Here is a 27,783-nt window from a genome sequence, read left to right on the forward strand (position 1 = left end):
TTTAGTCTTTTTTGTTTTGTTTTGGCCGCACTGCATGGCATGTGGGATCTTAGTTCCCCCTATCGAACCCGAGCCCCATGGGGGGTCTTAACCACTGGACAGCCAGGGAAGTCGTTCCTCCCTTCCCCCCACCCCACCTTAGTCTTGACAAACAGGAATGTCTCCAGAGGTTGCCAAATGTCCCTGGGAAAGCTATGGGGGTGAGGGGTCGGCAGCAGATCGCTCCCATTTGAGAACGACTGGGCTAAGGCAACTACCGACAAGTTGATGGCGTGTAATGGTATATTGAAGATACGCTAAAATACATAAAATGAGCAAACGATTAGCTCCTACTACGTACTGAGTGCTTTGGATCTGTCAACTCATTCCTCACAGCAGCCTTATGATGTGGGGTCTAAATGTTGTACAGAGAGGTGAAGCCGACTGCCCGGAGTCACACAGCTCCAGGGTAGCGGAGCCAGGATTCAAACGCGTAGGTTTCTGGATCCTGCCCACACTGAGCGGCCCGCAGCGGGCCACAGGTCGCTACTGCGCAGGAGAGGACCCGCGCCTCCGCTAGCTCTCGGCCGGCGCCCCCTGGCGGCCCAGGAGGGCGGGGGCGGGGCCTGGCGGCATCCAGGCAGCGATGACGCAACGCGCTGACTCATTCGGCCCCGCCCCCCGGCCGGCTGTCGCTTGGCCATTTATAGAATCCGCGCCGGCTCTGAAGTCACTGCCCAGGCACGACGGGGGCGGGGTGGGGGAGCACTTGGCTTGCCCCCAGACGGGGCAACCCGGGGTCTCCCTAGGGGGCAGCCCTTTTCGGGTCCGTTTGTCCCTCCAATTCTGGGTCGGTGTCTCTGTATCTCTTGCAATGTCTTTTGGTCGTCCTGTGCCCGTCTCTCAGCGTCGCCTAGCCTTTTTATGTCTCAGCCTTTGTCTCTCTCTGCGTCTCTATGAATCTGCCCATCTCACTGTCTGTCTTTCTCTCTGTCCCCGTGTCTCCTCTCTCTTTATCTCGCCGTCTCTGCGTCTCAGTTTCTGTTCCGCGCCTCTTGGTCACCGTTTTTCACTGTGTCTCTGTATCGTCTCTGTTTCCGTCTGATGGATGGGGGTAGAGGCGGAGAGAGGGGACTGTTCCCATCCCGAGGCCCCAGCCCCAGGGGACTCCCCCATCACTGGCTGCCCGGTGTGCAGACCCCCCACTCAGCTTCTGTTTGGCGCTTCCCAGGCCGCAGCCCCTCTGTGCCTCAGTTTGCCATCTAAATGAGAAGGATGGGCTTTAGTAAGGAATAGAGTTTCTTTTCTCGAAGAGTCCAGGACAGTCATGAAAGAAAAGCTCTGCCTTTCCTCAGTCTTATGAGACCCCCCAGAAACTTTCTGACTCTCAGAACTAACACACACATACACACACACACACACACACACACACCCCTCTGTGCCTGTGTCCGGGAGAGTCTCACCCCCTTCACTTGCCTATCTTGGCAGACCGTGTCTGCCAGCACCCCCAAACCCACCCCCTACCTAGCTCTCCTTTCCCCAGATGGCTTCTGTTTCTGGAGGGCTCACTCCATGCCAGGCACTGTGCCAGGCACAATCTCACTTAATCCTCACCACCAGCCTCTTGAGAGGGGAAGTCTTAGACCCCTTTTTATTTGGGGGGGGCGGGACGGTGGGGCATGTGGGATCTTAGTTGCCTCCCCAGGGATCAACCGGAGCCCCTTGCTTTGGAAGCACAGAGTCTTAACCACTGGACTGCCAGGGAAGTCCCTTAGACCCTTTTATAGATAAAGAAAAGGTTCAGAGAAACCAAGTCACTCTCCCAGGGTCACGCTGCTTCTTCTGCTGCTCCCACATCCTTCCACATGTATTTCTTGAGTGCCCAAGCACGCTCTCATCTTTGTAGTCCCTTCCGCCTCGACACATTTCCACAAGATGCCTGTGAGCCCTCTCCCTCATTTCCTCTGCTCAGATGTCCCCTCTTCAGAGAGGCCCTCCCTGACCACCTGCTCTAAAATAATGTATCCCACACCCCCAGACTGTGAGAGGATGGGCAGGAGGGAGCTATTCACTTAAGTGTTTGCACCTGACAGTGGATACCTACGTCTGCCTCCATAAAAACTTCTATTTGAATAAGTGATTTTAAAAAGCACCCTCGGGGCTTCCCTGGTGGTGCAGTGGTTGAGAGTCCACCTGCCGATGCAGGGGACACGAGTTCATGCCCCGGTCCGGGAAGATCCCACATGCCGCGGAGCAACTAAGCCCGCGCACCACAACAACTGAGCCTGTGCTCTAGAGCCTGCGAGCCACAACTACTGAGCCCACGTGCCACAACTACTGAAGCCTACGTGCTCTAGAGCCCGTGCTCTGCAACAAGAGAAGCGACTGCAATGAGAAGCCCGTGCACCACAACGAAGAGTAGCCCCTGCTCACTGCAACCAGAGAAAGCCCACATGCAGCAAGGAAGACCCAACGCAGCCAAAAATAAATAAATAAAAATTTAAAAATAATAATAAAATTTTAAAAATAAAAAGTCCCCTCCACAGGACTTCCCTGGTGGTCCAGTGGTTAAAAGTCCACGCTTCCACTGCAGGGGGCGTGGGTTTGATCCCTGGTCGGGGAACTAAGATCCTGCATGCCGCATGGTGTGGCCAAAAAAAAATGAAAAAAATAAAAATAAAAGAGTGGCCCGGATTGGCAAAAATCAGAACACCTCATAACAAATGCTGGGGAGGCTTAGGGAACATCTTTGATGGGCATGGGCAGTTTGCTGATAGCTTTCAAAATGATAAGTGTCCTTACTTTTTCTGGTGGTTACTTTTACGTGGCAAGTCAACTGGGCCAGGGGATGCCCAGATACTTGGTCATACATTATTCTGGGTATGTCTTCAAGGGTGTTTTTGGATGAGATTAATATTTGAATTTGCAGTCTGAGTAAAACAGATTGCCCTCCCCAATATGGATGGGCTTCATCAGATCAGTTGGAGGCTTGAATAGAACAAAAAGGCTGATTCCCCCGTCCACTAAGAAGGAACTCCTCCTGCCTGACTGCCTTGAGCTGGGACATGGGTCTTTTCCTGCCTTCAGACTGGAACTGAAACACCAGCTTTTCTTTGGTCTCAAGCCTGCCAGCTCTTGGACTGGAACTTATACCATTGATGCACCTGGTTCTCACACCTTTGTTCTTGGACTGGAACTACATCATCTATGCTCCTGGGTCCCCAGCTTGCCAACTGCAGATCTTGGACTTGGACTTCTCAGCTTCCATAATCACATAAGTCAATTCCTTATAATAAATCGTCTCTCTCATATATATCAATATATATATGTATGTGTACATACATTTTTTTTTTGTTTTTCTGTAGAACACTACCTATGTAATACACCTTCTGAACCAGCAAATCTCTTTTTTAGAATATTCCTAAGTACAAGTGTAGGTATGAAGAATCACATTTATTGCAGTGGCCTTTTAATAACAAGTCACCCTGTAGATCTGTCAACAGGGAACACGTGAGATAGACAAAGATGACAGCAGAATATACAGCACTTTGTTTCAGTTAAATAAAGGCACTGTGGTGCTGTGGTTAAGACTGTGTGGGGGGGCTCTGGATCCATATTCCATGGGTTTGGGGCATACCCTGGTGCTTCCTGGCTGTGTGATCTCAGGCAGGTGTCTTAACGTATCTGTGGTTGAGTTTCCTCCCCTGGAAAATGGGCACATTAATAGTGTCTGCTTCAGTAGGCTTGTTTCTTTTTAACTTTTTGTTTGGAGATAATTTTAAGCTTACAGAAAAGTTGCCAAAAAAATAGCACAGAGAGTTCCCAAATACCCTTCAACCTGCTGCCCGTACTGTTGACATCTTACATAACCATAGTACGCTTATCAAAACTAAGAAATTAACTTTGGCACAATACTATTAATAAACTACAGACTCCAGTTTTTTAACTCATGTCCCTTTTCTGTTCCAGGACCCAATCCAAGATCCCTCATGGCATTTAGTTGTCATGTTTTCTTAGACTCCTTGGTCTGTGACAGTCCCTTAGTCTTTCACGACCTTGACACTTTTGAAGAGTACTGGTTAGTAATTTTATAGCCTGTCTCTCAATTTGGTTTGTCTTGATTAGAGTGGGGATTTTGCGTTAGTGAGAAGGATCCCGGAAAGGTGATGGTTCCCTTCCCATACCAAGGGCTTATGATGTCACTATGACTTATTGCTGGTGATGGCCCCTTGGTTAAAGTGATGTCTGCCAGGACCCTCCACTGTGAAGCTGCTATTTTCTTTGAGTTGTTTTGAGGACTGCGTGTTAAAGGGTCTACATCAGGGCTTCACACATACTATTGTGCTCTGTATTTAAAAAAAAATACCCCTCCCCCAAAAAAGTACATGTCTGTGTTTGAATCAACTACTTCTGGAAGGATAAATTAGAAAATGAGAGCTGCAAATGCCTCACTAGGAAGATGAACAACGGGAGCTCTAAAGGCTGCGGCCAGGTTGGTGAGCCCACCACCACCCACGCGTGCCTTCACCCAGACCCAGCTGAGCAGATCGAACTGCGCCTACTTATAGCTGGGCACGCCCAGCAGAGGGCAGTAGCACTCCCAGCAGCTGCCCACGTGGCTGTCAACGTGCTGGGGAGGGCGCGCAAGCCCTCCTGGACCGGCAGTTGATTGGCTGTAGCGCCTCTTAGATCGGCCAATCACAGGAATCTCGATGGCAGATGTGCTGCGGCTGCGCAGAGTCGTGGAGGCATCCTAAGGGTGGCTGTGAGCATCTTTCTGTCCCCCTGCCAGCACCCTGTGTCATGGAGGCCAAGGGATTGCAGAAGTGGCTTTATGGGAGGGGAGAAACATCATCGCCTGGAGACTCTGCCACTGCCAACCCCCCATTTTATGTGCTAATCTGTTGGGGTAATTAATAGCCTAAAACCAGGGCTTTCTGGGGGAGCCCAGGAGCCCCACCACCACCACTCCACTCTGACCTCCTCGTATTGCCCTCAGTTCACTCCACTCCAAAGGCCTTTGTAGTTGCTCCTTATGCCCAAAGTGTTCCCCAAATCTCCAGATGGTTCACTCACCTCCTTCAGGTCTTTACTCAAAGATCACCTGCTCAGTGACACCTTCTCCTAACCAGCCAGTTTCAAACTGGAAACTCCTCTTGCACCTCCTCCCTTTTTCTGCTTCACTGTTCTCTGTATCACTTATCATTTTTAAGTAGACTTTTTCAAAATTGTGGTAAAATATAGAACATAAAATATACTATTTTTAAGTGTACAGTTCTGTGATATTAAGTACCTTGATGTTTTTGTGCAGCCATCACCACCATCCATCTCCAGAACTTTTTTCATCTTCCAAGACTGAAACTCTGCCCCCATTAAACAGTGATTCCCCACTCTCCCCCTCCCCCACCTCCTGGCAACCATCATTCTACTTTCTGTCTCTATGATAATTTGATTACTCTCTAGGTACCTCACATAAGTGGAATCATACAGTATTTGTCCCTTTGTGATTGGTTTATTTCATTTAGCATAAAGTCCTTAAGGTTTATCTATTTGTAGTATGTGTCAGAATTTCTTTCCTTCTTAAGGCTGAATAATATTCCATTGTATGTATATACTACATTTTGTTTATCCATTCATCTGATGATGAACATTTGAGTTGCTTTGGCTATTGAGAATCATGCTGCTATGAACATGGGTGTGTGACTCTCTGTTCAAGTCCCTGCTTTCAGTCCTTTGGGGTATATACCCAGAAGTGGAATTACTGAATCATATGGTAATTCCATTTTTAATTTTTTTAAGGCACTGCCATACTGTTTTCCATGGTGGCTGAACCAGCTTACATTCCCACCAGGAGTGTACAAGAGTTTCACTTTCTTCACTTGTTAGATTCTATTTTTTTGATAATGGCCACCTAATGGTTGTGAAGTGTTTACATAGACTTTACAAGTATATCATACATATAGAAAAGTGTACAAATTATAGCTCAATGAATCAATTATCACTTTAAAAATATTTTTAATTGAGATATGACTTAAAGTAAAATGCACACATCTTAATCGAGAGCTCAGTGAATTTTTATATACATATACACCCATGTCATCACCATGCACAGCTCAAGCTATAAAATATTTCTTTTTGAACAATTCTTAATCTGTTTATTAATATCAGCCCTTTTGTTAATTATATGTAGCATTTTACTTCATGAAAATATACCCTTTCTTGGAAACAGATTCTAAGTACTTGGAGAACTTAAATTTCTTTTCCTTTTTCAAATTAATTTCATATTTCCCTCTGGATCTAGCTTATAACACGTATTTGTTTTAAGTAATTAATTTGTTGAATTAATGAAAGTATTCTGATGCTTTGTTTGAGATGGCAGAATGACAGAAGGCATAAATCTAAATACCTAAATTAATACACAGAACACCAAGAATCAAGCTCTACACACAAGTGAAACAGGGACTAAAAATTGCTGTTAATTACAAAAGGTTACATATTCTATGTTCAAAATCACTGAAGATTCACAAGCTGATAGACAAAATCATATCCTAAACAGCTCTGAAGTTGCACTTAATATTTTTTCAAGCTGCATATAGCTATGAAAATATTTCTATAGAACATGGGTCTTTCGGACTTCCCTTGTGGCGCAGTGGTTAACAATCCGCCTGCCAATGCAGGGGACAAGGGTTCAAGCCCTGGTCCAGGAAGATCCCACACGCCGCAGAGCAATGAAGCCCGTGTGCCACGCACAACTACTGAACCTACACTCTAGAGCCCATCAGCCACAACTACTGAGCCTGCGCTCTAGAGCCCGCGACTATGTGCCACAACTACTGAAGCCCACGCGCCTAGAGCCCGTGCTCTGCAACAAGAGAAGACACCACAATGAGAAGCCTGAGCACTGCAACGAAGAGTAGCCGCCACTCGCCAAAAGCCCACGTGCAGTAACGAAGACCCAACACAGTCAAAAATAAAAACAAACAAATAAATATTTTTTTTTAAAAGAAAAGAAAAGAACATGGGTCTTTTTTCCGTCTCCTCCACGAGCATGCCAGCTCCCCCAGGTCAGGAATCTTTTTTTTTGTTTTTGCTTACTGCTTTTCCTCAACACTTAAAACGGTGCCTGCTACAAAGGAGGCTCTCAATAAATGCTTGTGTTTTGTGTGTGTGTGTGGTTTTTTGTTTTTTTGCTTGTTTTGTTTTGTTTTTTTCTGCACCACCCAGCTTGCGGAATCTAAGTTCCCTGACCAAGGATTGAGCCTGGGCCCTTGGCAGTGAAAGCGTGGAGTCCTAACCACTGGACCGCCAGGGAATTCCCTCAATAGGTGCTTGTTGAGTGACTCTGAGTCTTCTCGTGATGGGGTGGGCACAGCCTCAGAATCCTATGCACAGCTTCCCTTATTTTGGCCCTGGGTCTGAGGCTGCAGCAGGATTGAGGGAAGCTCTTCCAGATTGCTTCAATCCCTTCCCACACTCTGCTCTGGCATACTCTGAGATGGCTCCCCAGCCTCAGGCCCCAGACAGGATGCGGTATATATGTAGAATGTTAAGGATGTCCAGGACCAGCAATAGACAAGGTCATCAGCCCTCGAATTTTAGAACCGTATCACAGAGGTGCCAGCTATATAGACTCCAGCCATGGCCACACCAGCAAGGCCACTGGTGAGCTTTGGGGGCAGCTCACCATACTCAGGAACCAACTGTGGACAGGAGGGGGGCGATCAGGAGTGAAGGAGAGGAAGGTGAATACAAGAGAGCAGCAGGGGGCTTCCCTGGTGGCACAGTGGTTGAGAGTCTGCTTGCGATGCAGGGGACACAGGTTCGTGCCCCGGTCCGGGAAGATCCCACATGCCGCGGAGCGGCTGGGCCTGTGAGCCACGGCCGCTGAGCCTGCGCGTCCAGAGCCTGTGCTCCGCAACGTGAGAGGCCTGCATACCGCAAAAAAAAAAAAAAAAAAAGAGAGAGCAGCAGGAAGGCCCTCACATGCCCCCCAGACCCAAGTGCCCAAAATTGACAAAAGGCTGTGACAGACACAGATGGGCGTAGAATTCTACAAGGTAATGTAGCCTGTCCCGGGGCTGGAGAAAGAGGGGCAAAGGCAGTGGCAGGGTAATTAGTCAGGCATGCCGAAGGCAGTCACATGGGGCTGTCACAAGGGACCGTTTGCAGGCTTTAAAGGTTCGGGTGAGTTTCAGGAGCATTCACGCATTCGTTGACTCATTTTTGTAGCTAACATCTATTAAGCACTTCCCATGTTCCAGGCTCCGTCTCTAATGCTGGGGACACCACACCAAACAAACAACCAAAATCTCCCTGTCCTCTTGGAACTTATGGTAACCAAGCCCACAGGAGATGTTCAAAGCATGCGAGCAGGGTAGTGGGAGAGGTGGTGTCTCCAAGGGTCTTTATAGAAGCAGGAGAAGCCGAAGAGAGAATCTGCATGGTAACACAGGAACAACTGATCCCTGTTCTGGAGAATCACCACCAGTTCTGAAGGGAGCAGGGTTCAGAAGTGGACAGGGGATTGAGGGAATGTGACCCCCAGTCGCACGCAGCTGGATCCCATCTACCACAGGGCAGGTCAACAGAGTCATCAGCCACAGTCCATGAGATGGGAGGAATGGGGACACCACTGGACCCCCACCCTGGACATCTCTGGACAGGGCAGCTGGGGGTCTGGTATGGAGGGGTCAAGGCCCAGGTCTGGGCTCTGCCTGGGCTGAGGTAGAGACAGACAGTGGGCTGGCCCATGAGGCTCCTTAGCTGGGCCAGCCTCACTCAGAGAACCTTCCTGGAGGAATATCTCCCTCCTCTGGACATCCTCAGCAGTGTCCACCCCCTTTCCCCATGCTGCCGACTCCCCACCCCTACAGGAGCATAGAATAGGGGTGAAGTGGAGAATGTCCACTTGGGCCCAGCTGACCCTTACAGAGTGAGGTTCATGTTGATTGTCTCCACAGAGAGCAGGTTGTACCAGCAAAGGGTACTGATGGCCAGGGAGAGGAGGATGGCTACACACCTGGGGAGGGGGCAAGGCAAATTAGGCCCCGCCCCTCTCTTCCGCGGGGCCCCGCCCCCGCACCACCTGGAGTCCCACTGGAGGAGTTTGCGTGAGTCCAAACTTGCTCCCAGGCTGGCGGGAGGCTGCTGAACGAGCGCTGGCTGAGTGCCTAGGAGCTCCTTTGGTGCAAGACGAAGCCAGGAGGCTGAACCACGGTGGGTGGAGGGGGAGGGCCGCCATAGAGACGGGTAGGGGTGGTTATTGAGCTGTGGCTGTGGCCACGTCCACGCCTCGGGCACCTCCTCTGCCCGGAGGCCCAGCTCCTACAGCCAACGGGGCAGGTGCCAGCTGCACCACCTCCAGTGTTGCCATACCCTGAGGCAAGGGAATTATCCGGGGATCACAGGTCTGCCGCACACAGAGGAGAAGTAAAATCTGGGGACCCAGACGCTGCGTCTCTCACACACACTCCTGGGTACAACCAGCGTGAGTAGACCCTGGGAATCAGACACACAGCCACACACAGATACACTCGGGGAGCTACAGATACAGCGACAGCCCCCACTATGGTTGGGTGGAAAGTCATACACAGAGGCATAGGGACACACTATTGTAACACACACAGACAGATCAACACAGTCATAATCGACCAATATTGAGGCAGGGTCATAGACACACAGTGTCATATATTGTCACACATCGATGGTGGGGGGCACCTATACAAGTCACACCCATACAAGTCAGAGACACACAGTGTTACAAACACATACCAATGGTTGGAGACAACTACACAATGGAGTCCCACAACGTCAGAGACCATCCCCCGAACTGGCATGGTCAGACCTTTATACCATTGCTGGGACACAGAGTCACACACAGTCAGAGACACACAGGGTGCCATGAGCACAGCCATGCACACATGAAATCAGAGATTCATACGGTCACAGACACACACTGGTAGACACAATCACACACAGACCGATACGGGGTGTACCAGTCACATGCGTTTTCACAGTGGGACACAATCATTTATCCACAGGTTGGGAACACATGAGGTGTCACAAACACAGTCATCAATCCACTGCTGTTCAGACATGCAATCACACTTGCATTATTGCATGGAACATCAAAGAAATGTTGACACACCTACTCCCAGCCCTCAGAATTGTGGGACAAATTCCACAGCCTTACACACACACAAACGCCCAGAAGCTGGTACAATCACAGATGCACATGCAGTTAATGGCACGTGAACACACAAAGACACCCACACACCAATGTCCCAACTGGCCTGGCTCACACTGACACACACGTGGGGGCCACACCTGACCTACGCTCACACTGCCACACACAAACCTACACACCATTGCTTGAGTTCTGAGACACTACAAAGACACATGAAAACCTCCACACTCTATCACCCCAACACCACAGTCACACACACACACACACACACACACACACACACACACACACACAAAATCATGAATATGTACACAACACTACAGGACCCTCAGCTCTCCATGAGGGTGGCCCAAGGTGTCAAACCAGCCTCCATGCCCTTCCAGTGAGGGAGGTGGAGGGAGGTGTTAGGGTGAGTCCCCCATAATAACAATAGCATAGGGAATTCCCTGGTGGTCCAGTGGTTAGGATTCCTCACTTCCACTGCAGGGTGCACAGGTTCCATCCCGGGTTGTGGGGGGAGGGGGGGAGGGGCGGGGGGGGGGCGTGTGGAACTAAGATAGCACAAGCCGTGTGGTGAGGCCAAAACAAAAAACAAACAGGGCTTCCCTGGTGGCGCAGTGGTTGAGAGTCCGCCTGCCGATGCAGGAGACACGGGTTCGTGCCCCGTTCCGGGAGGATCCCACATGCCGCGGAGCAGCTGGGCCCGTGAGCCATGGCCGCTGAGCCTGCGCGTCCGGAGCCTGTGCTCCGCAACGGGAGAGGCTACAGCAGTGAGAGGCCCGCGTACCACAAAACAAACAAACAAAAACAAACAAACAAAAAATCTCCAGCATACACTTATATGGCTGTTCTGCATAAACTCAATTAAATCTCAAAAACAAAAAACAAAAAAACCCATGAGGTTATTATAATTGGCCCATTTCAGGGTTGAGACAATCAATGCACAGATGGGTTAAGCACTAGCCCAGACCCATGAAGCTAGATTAACAGAGCCTGCCACCTTCCCTAATGTTAGTGTCCAATCCTCAGCGCCTGGCTCAAATGTTTGTTGAACAAATGAAGGAATCCACATCACTTCCACCTTTAATATTTCATTCCCACATTTCAGGTGGGAAAACTGGGGCTGCCAGTAGGATTCACAGGCCCCACCCCCACCCCAAGTCCAGCCTCCCAGCCCGGAAATGGGGCAGTCACTCCTTCCCGAACCAAAACTCCTTAATTCCTAGGTAGGAGGCGCCGCTTGCCTCATTGAGGGCGGGGCCTGGCACATTACGAGGCGGGACCAAGGCCTTTCCACCTTCCTATTGGTGCTCCTCTCTTGGGGGAGGGACCTCTCGAAACCGGTGTTCTTGATTTGCTGTCGCCTTGGCGGCCCGTGACCCGGATGGTGCAACATGGCGGCGCCCAGCGGTAAGGTAGAACCGGCAGGGATTCCGCGGCCGGCCGCGTGAGTAGGTAGGTCGCGCATGGGGAGGCAAGCGCGAATATCTGGGCCCTGGGGCGGCCAGTTCTGTGCTGGCAGTGCGGAAGGGCGGCCCCGGAGGGCCGCGGCTGCAGGGCCAGGGCACCGTGACCTTGCCGGGTACGGGGCGGGGATGTGCCGGAAAAAGCCGCCCTCTCTGTACCCGCCTCCCCACATCCCTAATCTCTAATTTTGCAGATGAGACTGCTGAGGCTCAGAGAGGTTAAAGCCTTCTCCCAAGGTCACGCCGCAAGTCATCAGCTAGGCTGGAATTGGACCCCGCATCTGTCCCTTTCTCCGAAGGGACTCAAAATCCTGGCAGCCAGCCTCAGCTGCTGTAGGTACACTCTGCCTAGGGATTAAGATTTTTAGAAGTTTTGTAGAAATTTAGCTCTTCCCATTAACTGATATTTGCTGGGTACCCACCATATACCAGGCACTGTCCCAGGTCCTGGAGACGCAGCAATAAGGCACACAAAAATCCCCGAGCTCCCCGGGAAGCCAGACATTGAACAAATCAGAAGTAAATGAAACATGTGATTTCAGATGCTAATAATTGCTAAAAATACATTCATCAGGGTGATGGGACTTTAGATTGGGAGTGGGGCGTTGGTCAGGGAAGGCTTCTTATTTGACTATAGACCTGAATGACCAGAGACAGCTCTGGACTGATGGGAGCGGGTGTGGTGGCCGGGGGGTGGGGAGTGCGAGAAATTTACAGAAAGAGAAGCAAGTTCAAAGGCTCTGAGGCTAGAATAAAGTCAGCTTGTTTAAGAAACGGTGTAGCTGGAGCTGCCAGTACTAAGAGTTGAGTTTAGAGGGGCGGATCCTGCCTGATTTTATCTTGTGTGATATAACATTAGTGATTTTAGGCAGAGAACACTGAATTAACTTTACATTTAAAAAGCTCCCTCTGACCACTGGGGGGAGAACTGAGTGGAGGCAGGTAAGGAAAGAAGTGTGAGGCTGGGTAGGTGGAAAGAGGTCATGGACTGGAGTGGTGGCCTGCAGATGGAGAGAAATAGATGCATCTGAGGTGGATTTGGAAGCAGTCAACAGGAGTAGCTGATGGATTGGATGGGGGAGTGAGGGACACAGTGGACTCAGAATTCCCAGGTTTGTGGTCTGAATGACTGGGAATGGTGATGTCGTTGGCTAGGATGAGGAAGAACAAGTTTCAGCAGCGATATAATTTGGAGCAACATAAGTTTGAGATGGCTGGGGAATACACCAAAGTGGCAGTTAGGTATGGAGGCTGGAGCTCATGGCATAGAACATCATTTCTCAGACTTTAACACACAGAGGAGAAACCTGGACTTTTGTTAAAATGCACATTCTGATTCAGCAGGTCTGGGTTAGGGCTGAGATTTTGCATTTCTAATAAGCTCCCAGATGATAATAACCAATGCAGCTGGTCCCTGGGACACACTTTGAATAGCAAAGGTTTAGATTAAAGTCTTAATCTCAGCTGCATGTTACAGTCATTGGAGTGCTTTAAAATGCTGATACCTGGGCCATGCCTCTAGATATTTGGATTCCGTATATCTGGGGTATGGCCTGGACAAGGGGATTTTTAAAGCTCCCTAGATAATTCTAATATGAACAAAGTTTAAGAACCATTAGAGCTGCCTAGAGGAATACAGAGAGGAGAGGAACCTCTCTTGGAAGCTGAATGATGCCTTAGAGTAGCAGACAGATAAATTCAGAACGTGGGACTCTTTGCAGCCTTATTACTCAAAATGTGGTCTCCAGACTAGCAGCATCAGCATCACTTGAAAGTTTGTTAGAGGTATGGTCTTTGGCTCCACCCTAGACCCACTGAATCAGAATCTGCATTTTAACAAGATCTTTGGTGATTCGTCTGCAAATTCAAGTTTGTAAACATTGCAAACTTTAGAGAAGGAAGCAGGTCTTACTGAATGGTTGAGAAATAGACCTGGGTACTAGGAAGAAAATCAAGAGTGTCAAGGTGGGAGGAGGACCTCACCTATGCCAAATCCTTCTGAGAAATTGAGCAAAATGAGCCAAAGAAATAACCACTGGCTTTGTTAAGTGTAGAAGACACAAGGGGTCTTTACAGGAGTGGTGTCAGTGGAGTGGTTGGGGCAGCAGCCAAGTTGGAGAGAGTGAGGAGGGAACACAGCGTGCAGACATCTCTTGGGAGAAGCTGTGCTATAAATGGAGCAGAGATGTGGAGCAGAGGCGGAAGAAGATGCTAGAGAAAGTTTAAACGGTGATAAAAGTGATCCAAATACTTCCCAACTCATTTTATGAGGCCAGCATTACCCTGAAACTAAACCAAACAGACATGACAAGAAACGAAAACTACATACCAATATCTCTTATGAACATGGATACAAAAATCCTCAACAAAATGTTAGCAAACCAATTTTAGCAACATATAAAAAGAATTATACACCATGACCCAGCGGAATTTGCCCGAGGAATGCAATATGAGTTTAACATTTGAAAATCAGTTAATGTAATACACCATATTAATAGACTAAAGGACAAAAAAACACATGATTAGTTTGCTAGAAGCCAAAAAAAAAGCATTTGACAAAATCTGATGCCCTTTCTTATAAAAATACTCAGCATCTAGCAATGGAAAGGAATTTCCTCAACCTGATAGGTCATCTGTGAAAAACCCACAGCTGACATCGTATTTAATGATGAAAGACTGGATGCTTTCCCCGCTAAGATCAGGAACAAGACAAGGATGTGCACCCTGGCCACTTCTATTCAACACTGTACTGGAGGTCCAGCAAGGACACTTGGGCAAAAAAAAGAAATAAAAGGCATCCAGATTAGACAGGAAGAGGTAAAACTATCTATGTTTGCAGATGACATGATCTTGTATGTAGAAAATCTCAGGGAATCCAATTTAAAAAAAAAACAAACTATTAGGACTAATGCAAGTTCAGCAGGGTTGCAAGATACAAGATCAACACATAAAAATAAATTGCGTTTCTGTACACTAGCAATGAACAATGTGAAAATGAAATTATACAGTAGCTTCATAAAGAATAAGATACAAATAAATTTAACAAAAGAAGTAAAGGACTTCTACATGGAAAACTGTAAAACATCGTTGAGAGAAATTAAAGAAGATCTAAATTAATGGAGGGGTATCCCATGTTCATGGATCAGAAGATAATATTATTAAGATACCAGTATTTCCCAAACTGTTCTACAGATTCAACACAATCCCTACCAGAATCCCAGCTGGATTTTTTCCAGAAGTTGACAGCTGATTCTAAAATTTATATGTAATAGTGAGGGATCCAGAATAGCCATATAATATTGTAAAAGAAGAACAAAATAGGAGGACTTAACACTTCCCAATTTCAGAACCTACAAGCTACAGTAATCACAACAGTGTGGTATTGGCATAAGGCTCAACATATAGATCAACAGAATTGAGAGCCCAAAAGTAAACCCTTACATTTATGGTCAATTGATTTTCAACAAGAGTGACAATGAGAAAAAATAGTCTCTTCAACAAATAGTACTAGGACAACTGGATATCTACATGAAATGAACCCCTTCCTCACACCATTCACAAAGATTAATTCAAAATGGATCAGAGGGGAATTCCCTGGTGGTCCAGTGGTTAGGACTCTGAGCTTCCACTGCAGGGGGCATGGATTCCATCCCTGGTGGGGCAACTAAGATCCCCACAAGCCACAAGGTGTGGCCAAAACAAACAAACAAAACTTCTAGAAGAAAACATAGGAGTAAATCTTCATGACCTTGGGCCAGGCAATGGTTTTTTAGATAAAACATAAAAAAAAAAAATCAAAAGCAAAGCTACAAAAGTAAAACAGAAATTGGATTTCATTGGAATTAAACATTTGTGCTGCAAACAATAACATCAGGAAAGTAAAAGACAATTCAAAGAATGGGAGAAAGTATTTGTAAATCATAAGCTTCTAGTATCCAGAATATATAAACAACTCAATAATAAAAAGATAAATAACCTAATTTTTAAATGGACAAAGGATCTAAATAGACATTTCTCTGAAGAAGATACACAATGGCCAATAAACCCATGAAAAGATGCTCATCATCATTAACTTTTAGGGAAATGCAAATCGGAACCACAGTGAGATACCACTTCACACCCATTAGGATGTCTGTAATCAAAAAGAAAGACAACAGCAAGTATTGGCAAGAATGCAGAGAAATTGGAACTCTTATACATTGCTGGTGGGGATGTAAAGTGGTGCAGCCACTTTGGAAAACACTTTGGCAGTTTCTCAGATGATTAGACAAAGAGTTACTATATGTCCCAGCAATTTGATTTCTAAGTATATACCCAAGGGAAGTGTAAACATATGTTCATACAAAAGCTACACAAGTGTTCATAGCAGCAATAGTCATATAGTCAAAAAGTGGGAAGAACTGCAAGTGTTCATCAATGGAATGGGTAAATAAAATATGGTTAAATCCATACAATGAAAAAATTTTGGCAATTAAAAGGAATGAAGTCTGATACATATTACAACGTGGATAAACCTTGAAAACATGTTAAGTGAAAGAAGGCCGTCACAAAAGAGCCCATATTATATGATTCCATTTATATGAAATTCCCAGAGTAGGCAAATTTATAGACACTAGATTAGGGGTTGCCTAGGGTTGAGGGTGAGGGGAAATAGAGGGACTGCTAATGGGTATAGGTGGGTTTTTTTGGGGGGGGTGACAAAAGTGTTCTAAAATTAGATTTAGTGATGGTTGCACAATTCTGTGAATATACAGTTGACCCTTGAACAATGTAGGGGTTAGGGGTGCCGACCCTCCTCACAGTTAAAAATCCAAATATAACTTTATAGTCCGCCCTTCATATCCACGGTTCCACATCCTAAGATTCAACCAACCACAGGTCGTGTAGTACTGTAGTACGTATTTACTGGAAAAAAATCAGCGTGTAAGTGGACCCATGCAGTTCAAAGCAGTGTTGTTCAAGGGTCAACTACTGAAAACACATTGGATTTTATACTTAGGTTCAACTGTATGGTACACAAATACAGCTGTTAAACAAAACAATGATGTGGTAGGGAGGGGGACGAATGCAGGAGCAAATTCCTCAAGATAGTGAAGGGTTTGGCCCAGAAGAACAGGGACCTTTGATTGTAACAGTCACTTCTGCTCCACCTTGTGCATGCAGTCTGGGACGTGACCTCTGCCCAAGAGAGGGGTCTCATTGCCTTTAGCGGGTGGGGTACCAAGCTGATGCTCTTTCTTCTCTCTTTCTAGGTGGTTGTCCGACAGGCAAAGGCATGAGCTGGGCCCAAGCCATCCTGCTGGCCCGAGGCCTCTCTCGGGGCTGGGGAGGTATCTGCAGCACTGCCCTCACCGGAGCCCCCTTCTCTCAGGTAACTGCCAGTCATGGGGTGGAGAGAGGCAGGCAGGCCTGGGATTTGCTCACAAGCCCTCCCAGTGAAGCCAGCTCGGGGGGGTTGGGGGTGGGGGTGGGGGTGTCTGGGCTGGCCTGTCTGCTCTGAGGGCCAGTTGAATGTCTCTTCTCATTTTAAGAAGTGTTGGTGCGCCCATGAGTGAGGGGCTTGAATTTGAAATCAAGAAGGTCTGAGCTAAGTAGATTTGGGTGGTGACTCTGGGTGACTCCTGTATTCACTTGTAAAGATGTGAATTGAATTTCGTTCCCTTACCCTAAGTGACCAGGCTGATCAACGGCCATAAATTATAACAAGGATGGTGATGATGGTGACAATATTAATAGCTCCCTTATTGAGCACTTCCTCTGGGCCAGGCCCTGTGCTATGCATTTCATTTGCATTATCTCATTTGTGGTGTCTCCCCTTCTTCGGAGCATTCTAGAGCTTCTTTTCTGCTTTCTGCCCTATGCACATACCACCTGTAGTATTAGTTTCCTACACTTTCACTTTATTTATTTTTTTAAAATATAAATTTATTTATTTATTTTTGGCTGCGTTGGGTCTTCGTTGCTGTGCACAGGCTTTCTCTAGTTGCAGCAAGTGGGGGCTACTCTTCATTGTGGTGCGCAAGCTTCTCATTGCGGTGGCTTCTCTTTGTTGTGGAGCACTGGCTCTAGGTGCGGCACACGGGCTTAGTTGCTCTGTGGTATGTGGGATCATCCCAGACCAGGGCTTGAACCTGTGTCCCCTGCATTGGCAGGCAGATTCTTTTTTTAAATAGAGAACAGGAGTATTTATTTATTTATTTTTAAATTTATTTGTTTTTATTTTTGGCTGTGTTGGGTCTTCCTTTCTATGCAAGGGCTTTCTCTAGTTGTGGCAAGCGGGGGCCACTCTTCATCGCGGTGTGCGGGCCTCTCGCTATCGCGGCCTCTCTTTTTGCGGAGCACAGGCTCCAGACGGGCAGGCTCAGTAGTTGTGGCTCACGGGCCTAGTTGATCCGCGGCACGTGGGATCTTCCCAGACCTGGGCTTGAACCCGTGTCCCCTGCATTAGCAGGCAGATTCTCAACCACTGCGCCACCAGGGAAGCCCTGGCAGGCGGATTCTTAACCACTGCACCACTTTAAATGAATGCCTTTTTTAAAAAAAACATCTCCTTACCTAAGCAGGATATTGGGATGGCTATTGGGTGCAGCAGAACAGAGGGCTTCAATCTCAGCTGTGCTGCTTTGCTGCTGTGTGGCACCAGGCATCTTGTTTCATCTCCCAGGGCCTCAGTTTCCTCATCTGTAAAATGGGTACACGAAGAGGCACTCCTTCAATGGACGGTTGAGAAGAATACATGATCCTCACTCTCAGAAAGTGCTCAACAATGCCTGGAACATAAGAATATTCCATAAGACACTTCCCTGGTGGTCCAGTGGTTAGGACTCTGTGCTCCCACTGCAGGGGGCCCAGGTTCGATCCCTGGTCGGGGAACTGAGATCTCTCAAGCCACACAGCCCGGCCAAAAAAAAAAAAAAAATTCTGTAAATGTTAGCTCTTATTAGCCATATATTTGAAAAGATGCCTTATGTATAACCATTCTAATTTAAACATACAATTTAAATGAAAGTAAATCTATTAGGGTACCATCTAGAGCAGGGGTTGGCAAACTTTTTCGTAAAGGGTAAGACAGTAAATGCTTTTGGCTTTGTAGGCCATGTGGTCTCTGTCACAACGACTCAACTCTGCCACTGCAGCACAAAGCAGCCCCAGACCAGACATAATGAAGGCATATGGCTGTGTTCCAATAAAACTTTATTGACAAAAGCAGGCAGCTGACTGGATTTGCCCCACAGACTGTAGTTTGCCAACTTCTGTTCTAGAGGGATCTGACCTGCTCCCAGCAGCATACACTCCCCACTCTGGGGAACAAGATCCCCTTGACCCAAGGGAGGTACCATCATAATAGATGGGGAGAGAGGCCTGAGCAGTAGAGTGGGTTGTGGGTATCACCAGGTGGAGGACAGTCACGCTGAGGCTCCTGCTGACTCCAGAATCTGCATTTTCTTTTTTCAACTCAATTTTTTTTTTTGGTTTTTTTTGGCCATGCCACGTGGCTTGTGGGATCTTAGTTCCCTGACCTGGGATTGAACCCAGGCCCTCAGCATTGAAAGCATGGAGTCCTAACCACTGAATTACAAGGGAATGCCCTCAACTCAGTTTTTGAAATCTATCTTTTAAATAGGTAATTACAGCAGACAATATAGTTCAAAATTCAAAGAGTTCTGAGGCTGTACCGTGACAAGGGTCTCTCTCTCTCTTGCCTGGCCACCGCTTAGCTCCCTTCTCTAAAGGCAAGATGTTGCCTGCGTATTGTATTTCCTTCCAGAGGTGTTTTTCACAAAAGCAAAAAATATGTATCCATGCAGTCGATTCTCATTATTCACAGTAACATTCTAGAAAGTCACTGCATACGCTGAATTAGCGAATACCAAACCATTGCTGCCAGGGGAGATACGGGATAAGGTTCCTGTGAGCCTCAGGTCATAACATTTTCATCAACCAATCAATCATAACGTTGTTGTATGTGTGTTTCTGTTTAAAGACATCCTATTTAATCTAGGTTTTTGATTCATTAACATTGAACCCACGGCCAACAGCACTATAACTCATGCCTGAGCTTACCTACCACATGTATCTTCTCTAAGGAACAGCAGGGCCTTCTTGCACGTAGGAACACTAGGCAGGCTTAGGGGTCCTTTTCAACCACAAATCAACAAAAAAGATGCAGAAAACATACACTAAATAAACCTCTAGGGACTTTCCTGGTGGCGCAGTGGTTGAGAATCCACCTGCCAATGCAGAGGACACGGGTTCAAGCCCTGGTCTGGGAAGATCCCACGTGCTGCGGAGCAACTAAGCCCGTGCGCCACAACTACTGAGCCTGCATTCTAGAGCCTGTGAGCCACAACTACTGAAGCCCACATGCCTAGCGCCTGTGCTCTGCAACAAGAGAAGCCACCACAATGAGAAGCCCGCACACCTCAAGGAAGAGTAGCACCCGCTCACCACAACTAGAGAAAGCCCGCGCACAGCAACGAAGACCCAACACAGCCAAAAATAAATAAATAAAAAATTTTAAAAAAATAATAAATAAACCTCTAAAAGGACACTCATTGGGAATTCCCTGGCGGTCAGTGCTTTCACTGCTGGGAACCCAAGTTCGATCCCTCGTTGGGGAACTAGTTCCTGCAAGACATGCAGCACAGACAAAAAAATAAAACAAAATAATATAATATAAAATAAAAGGACACTTGTTGACAGCATGGGGGCTGATACAAGAAGGCCAAGCATTGCCTTGTTCCATCTCAGCTGGGAATATAGGCGCTGGGCAACTCAACTTTCCACCCCCCTGCACATGTCTGCAAATGGCCAGAAAGTGCCAAGAGTATTGGCTTTGGGAGTATAAATGAATTTTAGCAAGTAGGCAAATTTGCAAACATGGAATTCGCAAATAATGAGGACCAACTATATATAAGCTGTTGTTTTCTTTTTTTTACACAAATGGGAAGCTACTGTACACACCGTTTCACACCTTGTTTTTTTTTTTCATTTAATGGTATACCCTGGAGCTCACTCGAGGTCACACAAGACCTCCTCAGTGTGCGTTACAGCGGTAGGTGCTCCTTGTCCAGGTGCTTGGCCATTTGCTGAATTATTTCCTTGCCGATGCACATTTGGGCCATTTCCACTGACGCAGCAGACGAACAAAAGTCATTTGGTGCAGGTGCTTTTAGAGCTATCCGATTTAAATACCAGATGCAGGATTGCTGCGTCAGAGGGTGTGTGTTTGTCATTGTGGTGAACATTGCCTCCGTCGGGGCGTTACCATTGCTCTCTCACACTTTGTGATGGTGCCTCATCTTGGGTCTGTAACCCGCGCAGCACACTTCTTCAGAGGCCCTTAGGGAGGCCTGCTGGCACCTTTCTCAGCAAAGAGCCAGTGCGGCAGTCCCCCAGGGGCACTGGGAGACCCACATTCCAGCAGTGGTTCTCTATCCGCAGGTGACGCCCCAGGCCCCGCGGGGCCTCCACTGCAGCACAGCCGCCCACCAGCCTGACTCGCCGCTGGTCCCACGCCCACCCGAACCCCAGAGGGGGCTGGTCAAGGCCCTGGCACCCCACGAGGAGCTGTTTAGGCAGGCGCCAGATGGGGTGCGGGACAAGGCGAGCTTCGTGCAGGCGGTGCAGAACTTTACGCAGTACAACGTGCACAAGCGGGGCCACGTCGACTTCATCTACCTGGCCCTGCGCAAGATGCGGGAGTATGGCGTCGAGCGGGACCTGGCTATCTACAACCTGCTGCTCGACATCTTCCCCAAGGAGGTCTTCCGGCCTCGCAACATCTTCCACAGCATCTTCCTCCACTACCCACGGCAGCAGGAGTGCGGGATCGCTGTCCTGGAGCAGATGGAGAACCACGGTGAGGCCAGCAGGCCAGCTCAGGCGGGGGCGGGGGCCACCTCCCTCTCCAGGGTCTCGGGGCCCTCCATGGCTCCTTGGCTCTGACTCGTCTCCTCTCTGTCTCTCTGTCTGGCTTCCTCCTCTGCGCGCCCACCCCCATCTCTTGCTCATCTCTCTCTCCCATCATCCCTTCCCTCTTCTGCCCCCTCCCTGAGGCTCAGCCTCCATCTGCCTGGCACAGGGGTGATGCCCAACAAGGAGACGGAGTTCCTGCTCACTCAGATATTTGGGCGCAAAAGCTACCCCATGCTCAAGTTTGTGCGCATGAAGCTGTGGTTCACCCGCTTCAAGAATATCAACCCCTTCCCCGTGCCCCGGGACCTGCCCCAGGACCCAGTGGACCTGGCCAGATTGGCCCTGCGGCACATGGAGCCCGACCTCAGTGCCAGGGTCACCGTCTATCAGGTATCCACCCCGTCCACATCCTCGGCCGCCTCTGGGGCAGGGCCCCCTTCAGTAAGCCCAAGTGATTGTGGTGAGACAGGCCGTGATTCGCTGGCAGAACCTCCGCTAGACTCCAGGGCCCTTGGCACAGCTTGACCTCTGACCTCAGCCCCTCTCCCCACATTCACTGTATTCTGGGCATGGCTTTCTGTTCCTTGAGCAGTCTGTGGCAGCTCCCCCCGAGGCCTTTGTGCTTGCTGTTCCCTCTGCCAGGAACACCCTTCCTCCGGGACTTCACTTCCTTCAGGTCTGAGTTCCACCGACCTTTCGTCAGGACCTCTTTCCTGACCACCCTGGCTGAGCCTGTTCCCCGTGACTCAGTTTCACCTGTGTCTCCCAAGGCCCAGCACAGGTTCTGGCACAAAGCGGACATTCCACAGCTGTTTGTCGAATGACTAAATGAAATATTCCCCATATCCTGGGGGCTGTGGGAGCCCAAAAGGGAGCAGGGAGGGCTTCCTGGAGGAGGTGAGGGTGAGCTGGGCGCAGGCAGAACAGAAGAGGTGAGGAGAGTATTCCAGGCAGAGGGAGCAGCATGGGCCAGGGCTCGAGGGTGGCTGGGAGTGGCTGGAGATGCTGAAAGGGCTTCCTTTGGCCGGAGCAGAGAGTTGGGGTGAGAGAGAAGAGGCATGTAGGACACCGGGTTAGTAATGAGAGGGCCACGGGGAGGTTTTAAGAAGAGGAGGGTTGGGGTGCAAGTCAAGTTTCTGGAAGGATTTGCGCCTTTGAAAGCGCCCCCTGGCGGCCGTGTGGATGGTGTTGGATGGGGGCAAGGCAAAGAGGACAGAGGGGCTAGGAGAGTGGTGATGCGGTGTACCAGTGAGAGAACATATTGCAGAGGAAGTGCAGTTTTTAACTCATTTCTTCGTTTTTTAAAGTAATGCATTAAAAGGAATTCCCCGGTGGTCGAGTGGTTAGGACTCAGCGCTTTCAATGCTGAGGGCCTGGGTTCCATCCCTGGTCAGGGAACTAAGATTCCACAAGCTGGGCGGCATGCCACCACACCCCCCCGCCCCAAAAAAAGTAATGCATTAAAAAGCCAAACAGGGAACTGCACGGGTTCCATCCCTGGTCAGGGAACTAAGATCCTGCAAGCCCACATGGCACAGCGGGGAAAAAAAAAAAAAGCCAAATGGTACACAAGAACACACAGTGAAGAGTTCCCCTCTCCTACCCTGACCCTTTAGCCCCAGGCTACTTCCCCAGAGGTGACCACTTCCATGTCTTCTTCCCAAGAGATCTATGCATTTGCATGCAGATGTATACTTTTCTTTTTGCATATATATCCTTTGTATTTAAATATCCCTTTTTTCCCCTGTTTCATTATTAAAAGTGCATACAGAAGGGTTGAAAACATGGTAAAATGATCACCTACACCACCTAGTTTTTTTTAAAAACTTTATTGAAGTATAGTTGATTTACAATGTTGTGTTAGTTTCTGGTGTACAGCAAAGTGATTCAGTTATATATATATATATATGTTTACATATATATTTTTTCAGATTCTTTTCTATTATACTTTATTACAAGATCTTGAATATAGTTCCCTGTGCTATACAGTAGGACCTTGTTGCTTGACACCACCTAGATTTAGAATGGGAACAATCCAAGTATCTATCAAGAGGGACTTGTCCATGTCCACTGTGGCACCTCAAAGACTGGTGAAAAAAGTGAAAGGGTGAGGCATGCACAGTGGTGTAGTAAGCCACCTAAAGTGTGAGAAGGGAGGAGAAATAAAAAGGCATATAGCTATTTGTTTATTTTCACAAGAATAAATAATGCAGGGAATTCCCTGGCGGTCCAGTGGTTAGGACTTAGAGCTCTCACTGACAAGGGCCCGGGTTCAATCCCTGGTCGGGGAACTAAGATAACGCAAGCCAAGCGGCATGCCCAAAAAATAAAAAAAATTTAAAAATAAGTAATGCAAAGATAAGTCAGATATGGGTAAAAATGGTCATCTCTGGGCGGGCAGAGATGGGGGTAGAGAGAAAAGGAATGGGAGGGAGACATCTATTTAATATGGGTTGGCTTCTAAACTATGGAAATGTTTAGTCTATCAAAAATATATATAGGGCTTCCCTGGTGGCGCAGTGGTTGAGAGTCCGCCTGCCAATGCAGGGGACACGGGTTCGTGCCCCCATCTGGGAAGATCCCACGTGCCACGGAGCGGCTGGGCCCGTGAGCCATGGCCGCTGAGCCTGCGCGTCCGGAGCCTGTGCTCCACAAGGGGAAAGGCCACAACAGTGAGAGGCCCGCGTATAGCAAAAAAAAAAAAAAATATATATATATATATATATATATATATAAAATCAAAAAAGAGGGGAAAGAACCCACCAAAGTTGAAAACAAACATATGTGGCTAAATATCCAATTGACAGCATAACCAGTGAGAGAAAAAAATTCTGAGTCACTGTTGTCTGACATCCTTAGTGGCCTGCATTCTGAGAATCCTGAACTTAATCCCCTAGCGTTATGGTCAGCTGTAATATCATAATCATTTATGTATGTTGATGGATAAGTCAAATAAGCATGTGTATTACTTGTAATAGGAGCCAAGATTTTGACTGTGAGAGAAAAAGCTATACAATGTTAGAAAAAATGTTATTTTAATATTAAAAGTAACGGGAGAGGCCACAGCAGTGAGAGGCCCACTTACCGCAAAAAAAAAAAAGAAAAATCGGTATAAATATATTGTCCAGTAAAAGGGCCCAGGAGCAAAACCTACACTTTTAAAGATGTTTCTCAAACGGCAGTGCATTATACATACACATATTCTGCACCTTGCCTTTTGCTGTTCTCACTTAATAATATGGCTGGGAGCCCCTTATTTTTTTAATTAAGTATTGGATTTTTTTTTTTTTGATGTGGACCATTTTTAAAGTCTTTATTGAATTTCTTACAGTATCGCTTCTGTTTTATGTTTTGGTTTTTTGGCCGCAAGGCATGTGGGATTTTAATTCCCTGACCAGGGATCAAACCCACACCCCCTGCATTGGAAGGCAAAGTCTGAACCACTGGACCGCCAGGGAAGTCCCAAAGGAGTCCATTCTTTTTAACCTGAAAGGGTGGAGGATATGTGTGCCAGCAGTTGTCCACTCACAGGTATTTCGGTCAGAGTATGTGCATTTTTTCAAAAATGAATTTCATTTAGTTTTGGTTTTTGTTTTTTAGCCACACTGCTTGGCTTGCAGGATCTTGGTTCCCCAACCAGGGATTGTATCTGGGCCACCGCAGTGAAAGTGTCGAGTCCTAACCACTGGACCACCAGGGAATTCCCTCATTTAGTTTTTTGTTTTTTGTTTTAAAAGGCTTTTTTTTTTGATGTGTAACATTATTTTTTTTAATCTTTATTAAATTTGTTACAATATTGCTTCTGTTTATGTTTTGATTCTTTGGCCGCAAGGCATGTGGGATCTTAGCTCCCCAAGCAGGTATCGACCCACACCCCCTGCACTGGAAGGTGAAGTCTTAACCACTGGACCGCCAGGGAAGTCCCTCATTTAGTTTTTAAAATCACATTTCAGAGTGTAAAATTAGAAAGCTACAAAAGGCTGTTCTTTCCCTCCCTGCCCTCCACAGAGGCAAATGCTGTGACTTGCTTCTTGTGTCTCCTTCCTGGCATATTCTGTTTGCATGAAATTCTTTTCCTTTTTTAAATTTCACATGCACTGAGCACTTAGCATGTGCCAGGCATCGTTCTTGGCATTTTAGAACCATCTCAACTAAGTGCTGTTATTGCCCCCATTTTGAACTGGGGAAACTGAGGCACACGGTGACTTAGCCAAGGTCATGCAGACAGTGGCAGAGCCGGGATTTTAACGCAGGTGGGCCAGCTCCAGGGTTCCCTCCATGTGAGTATATCCAGGGTCAGTGGCTCTTACCCAATTAGATAGAAGCAAGAAAGCGGTGGGCTTGAGTGATTGTTGGAGGCCCAGTAGACAGACCCAAGAGGGGTCCTGAATTCACTGGAATCCCCATTTCTCTCTCCCGGGCTCCTCCATGGGGGCTGTGGGGGCTGCAAGCTTCCACTCCGACTTTCCTTGCAGATGCCTTTGTCCAAAGACTCCACAGATGCCACGGATCCCACGGAGCCCCACATCATAGGTAAGGTCCTGCGGAGGGAGGGAGGGAGGGAGCGAGCGCCGGGTTCTCAGCAGGCCTGCTGGGTGGGCTCCCTGGGCCTCTGGGCATAGCCCCTCAGCCAGGACGCCCCGGGAATGTGTGTTTCCACATCAGGAATCCAGAGTCCTGATCAGCAGGCCGCCCTGGCCCACCACGACCCAGCCCGCCCGATCTTCGTTGAGGGTCCCTTCTCTCTGTGGCTTCGAGACAAATGCGTCTATTACCACATCCTCAGAGCTGACTTGCTGCCCCCCGAGGAGAGGGTGAGGGCCCAAAGTGGGAGTCGGGGGTGGTAAGAGTGAGCTGGCTCAAAGGTGGGGAGGGGGGTGGGGGTATGGGAGGGCAGGGGCCGGGGGAGAGGCGGCAGGTGGCTGCGACATCCTGGGCCTCTGCCTGCACCTCCGCTGGCCCCCACCCCCACCCCCGGGTTAGGAAGTAGAGGAGATTCCAGAGGAGTGGAACCTCTACTACCCGATGCAGCTAGACCTGGCCTACGGGAGGAGCAGCTGGGATGACTACGAGTTTAACATCGATGAAGGTAAAAACTGGGATGGGTAGGATTCTGAACACTGCACGGGATGGGGTGCCATCTCTGGAGTTGAGGGATGGGGCCCGGGCCGAGACCTAGTCCAGTTACATACACAGACCCTCTATACACACACACACACACACACACACACACACACACACATACACACACACACACACATACACACACACACACGCACCAGCACCACCACCAGCACCACCGCCAGCGCCACCGCCAGCGCCGCCACCGCCACCGCCACCGCCACCACCACCACCACCGCCACCACCCCCCCCACCACCGCCCCCCACGAAAGCACAAAACTCACCACTCAGGGGCTCCAGACCTGTCAGCCCCCAAACATCCTCCTTCAGACGTTTATGGAGCACCTCTGTGCTGGCTACTGGGTATGACCAGGACAGGCCCAGTCCCTTCCCTCAGGCCAGCGGTGGATCAGACAAGTTACATTCTTGGGGTTCCAGGGGAGGAGCACACAACTCAGCCTCAGGTGGGAGTCAGGAGGATTTCCTGGTGGAAACTTGAGCCAGGAGGTGTCACCTAGGTGAAGCATGGGACAGGCAGGCTAGGCAGAGCATGTGCAAAGGCTTGGAAACACACAAAAGGAAAAAGGGAGCTTAAAGCCCCCATCCTTGGCCTGGAAGGGGTGTGGGCTTGAGGGGGCTGCTCCAGTCCCTACTGCACAAACTGAGGGCCTGTCTCTCCTGACAGTGGAGGAAGGCCCTGTCTTCGCCATATGCATGGCGGGTGCTCACGACCAGGCCACGCTGGCCAAGTGGATCCAGGGCCTGCAGGAGACCAACCCAACTCTGGCCCGCATCCCGGTGGTCTTCCGCTTGTCAGCGTCCTCCGGGGAGCTCCTGGCATCCTCCTCAGGGCTGGAGGAGCCACCCCTGACCCCACCCGAGGGCCGGGAAGAAGAGGAAAACAATCAGCAGCGACAGCAGCAGAGCCAGAGCTGAGCCTAAGCAGTCACAGGAGCACAGGCGGTGGACTGGTGTGAAAGCATGAGATGACCTTTTAGTGTACAGCAAATAAAAGTTTTCCGGCTTGGGGCTGCCTTGCCTCCTCTCTGGCAGTGTAGCGTCCCTGTCCCTTTAATGCCTGGTGTTACGTCTTTTCAAGTGATGGAAACATCA

General features: G+C 48.4%; 1 protein-coding gene and 1 non-coding gene across 5 annotated transcripts; both read left to right on the forward strand.

The window, feature by feature from the left end:
• Positions 1-11,552: 11,552 nt before the first annotated feature.
• On the forward strand, positions 11,553-27,699 carry ECSIT (ECSIT signaling integrator). 4 transcript variants are annotated; one of them, XM_065874486.1, is made up of 8 exons: positions 11,553-11,620; positions 16,884-17,002; positions 21,076-21,493; positions 21,716-21,939; positions 26,025-26,082; positions 26,215-26,363; positions 26,533-26,638; positions 27,356-27,699. In XM_065874486.1, the coding sequence occupies exons 2-8, from the start codon at positions 16,907-16,909 to the stop codon at positions 27,604-27,606; spliced, it is 1,302 nt and encodes a 433-aa protein (XP_065730558.1). In that variant the 5' UTR covers positions 11,553-11,620; positions 16,884-16,906; the 3' UTR covers positions 27,607-27,699. The 4 variants fall into 4 exon arrangements, with proteins under 4 accessions (XP_065730558.1, XP_065730561.1, XP_065730562.1 ...); XM_065874489.1 differs by lacking the exons at positions 11,553-11,620; positions 27,356-27,699 and having other exon boundaries at positions 16,907-17,002; positions 26,336-26,363; positions 26,533-26,539; XM_065874490.1 differs by lacking the exons at positions 11,553-11,620; positions 21,076-21,493; positions 21,716-21,939 and having other exon boundaries at positions 16,907-17,002.
• TRNAG-CCC (transfer RNA glycine (anticodon CCC)) lies at positions 18,432-18,504 on the forward strand. The gene has a single exon. It is a non-coding gene; the product is annotated as a tRNA-Gly (tRNA).
• Positions 27,700-27,783: the final 84 nt, after the last annotated feature.

This window comes from Phocoena phocoena, chromosome 3 (assembly GCF_963924675.1).
Source record: "Phocoena phocoena chromosome 3, mPhoPho1.1, whole genome shotgun sequence".
Classification (NCBI taxonomy): domain Eukaryota; kingdom Metazoa; phylum Chordata; class Mammalia; order Artiodactyla; family Phocoenidae; genus Phocoena; species Phocoena phocoena.

Coding starts and splice junctions, on each gene's coding strand:
- ECSIT (XM_065874486.1), top strand. CDS start 16,907: ATGAGCTGGGCCCAAGCCATCCTGCTGGCCCGAGGCCTCTCTCGGGGC. Junction 17,003..21,075: donor CCGGAGCCCCCTTCTCTCAG/GTAACTGCCAGT, acceptor CTCTATCCGCAG/GTGACGCCCCAGGCCCCGCG. Junction 21,940..26,024: donor CCAGGGTCACCGTCTATCAG/GTATCCACCCCG, acceptor CTTTCCTTGCAG/ATGCCTTTGTCCAAAGACTC.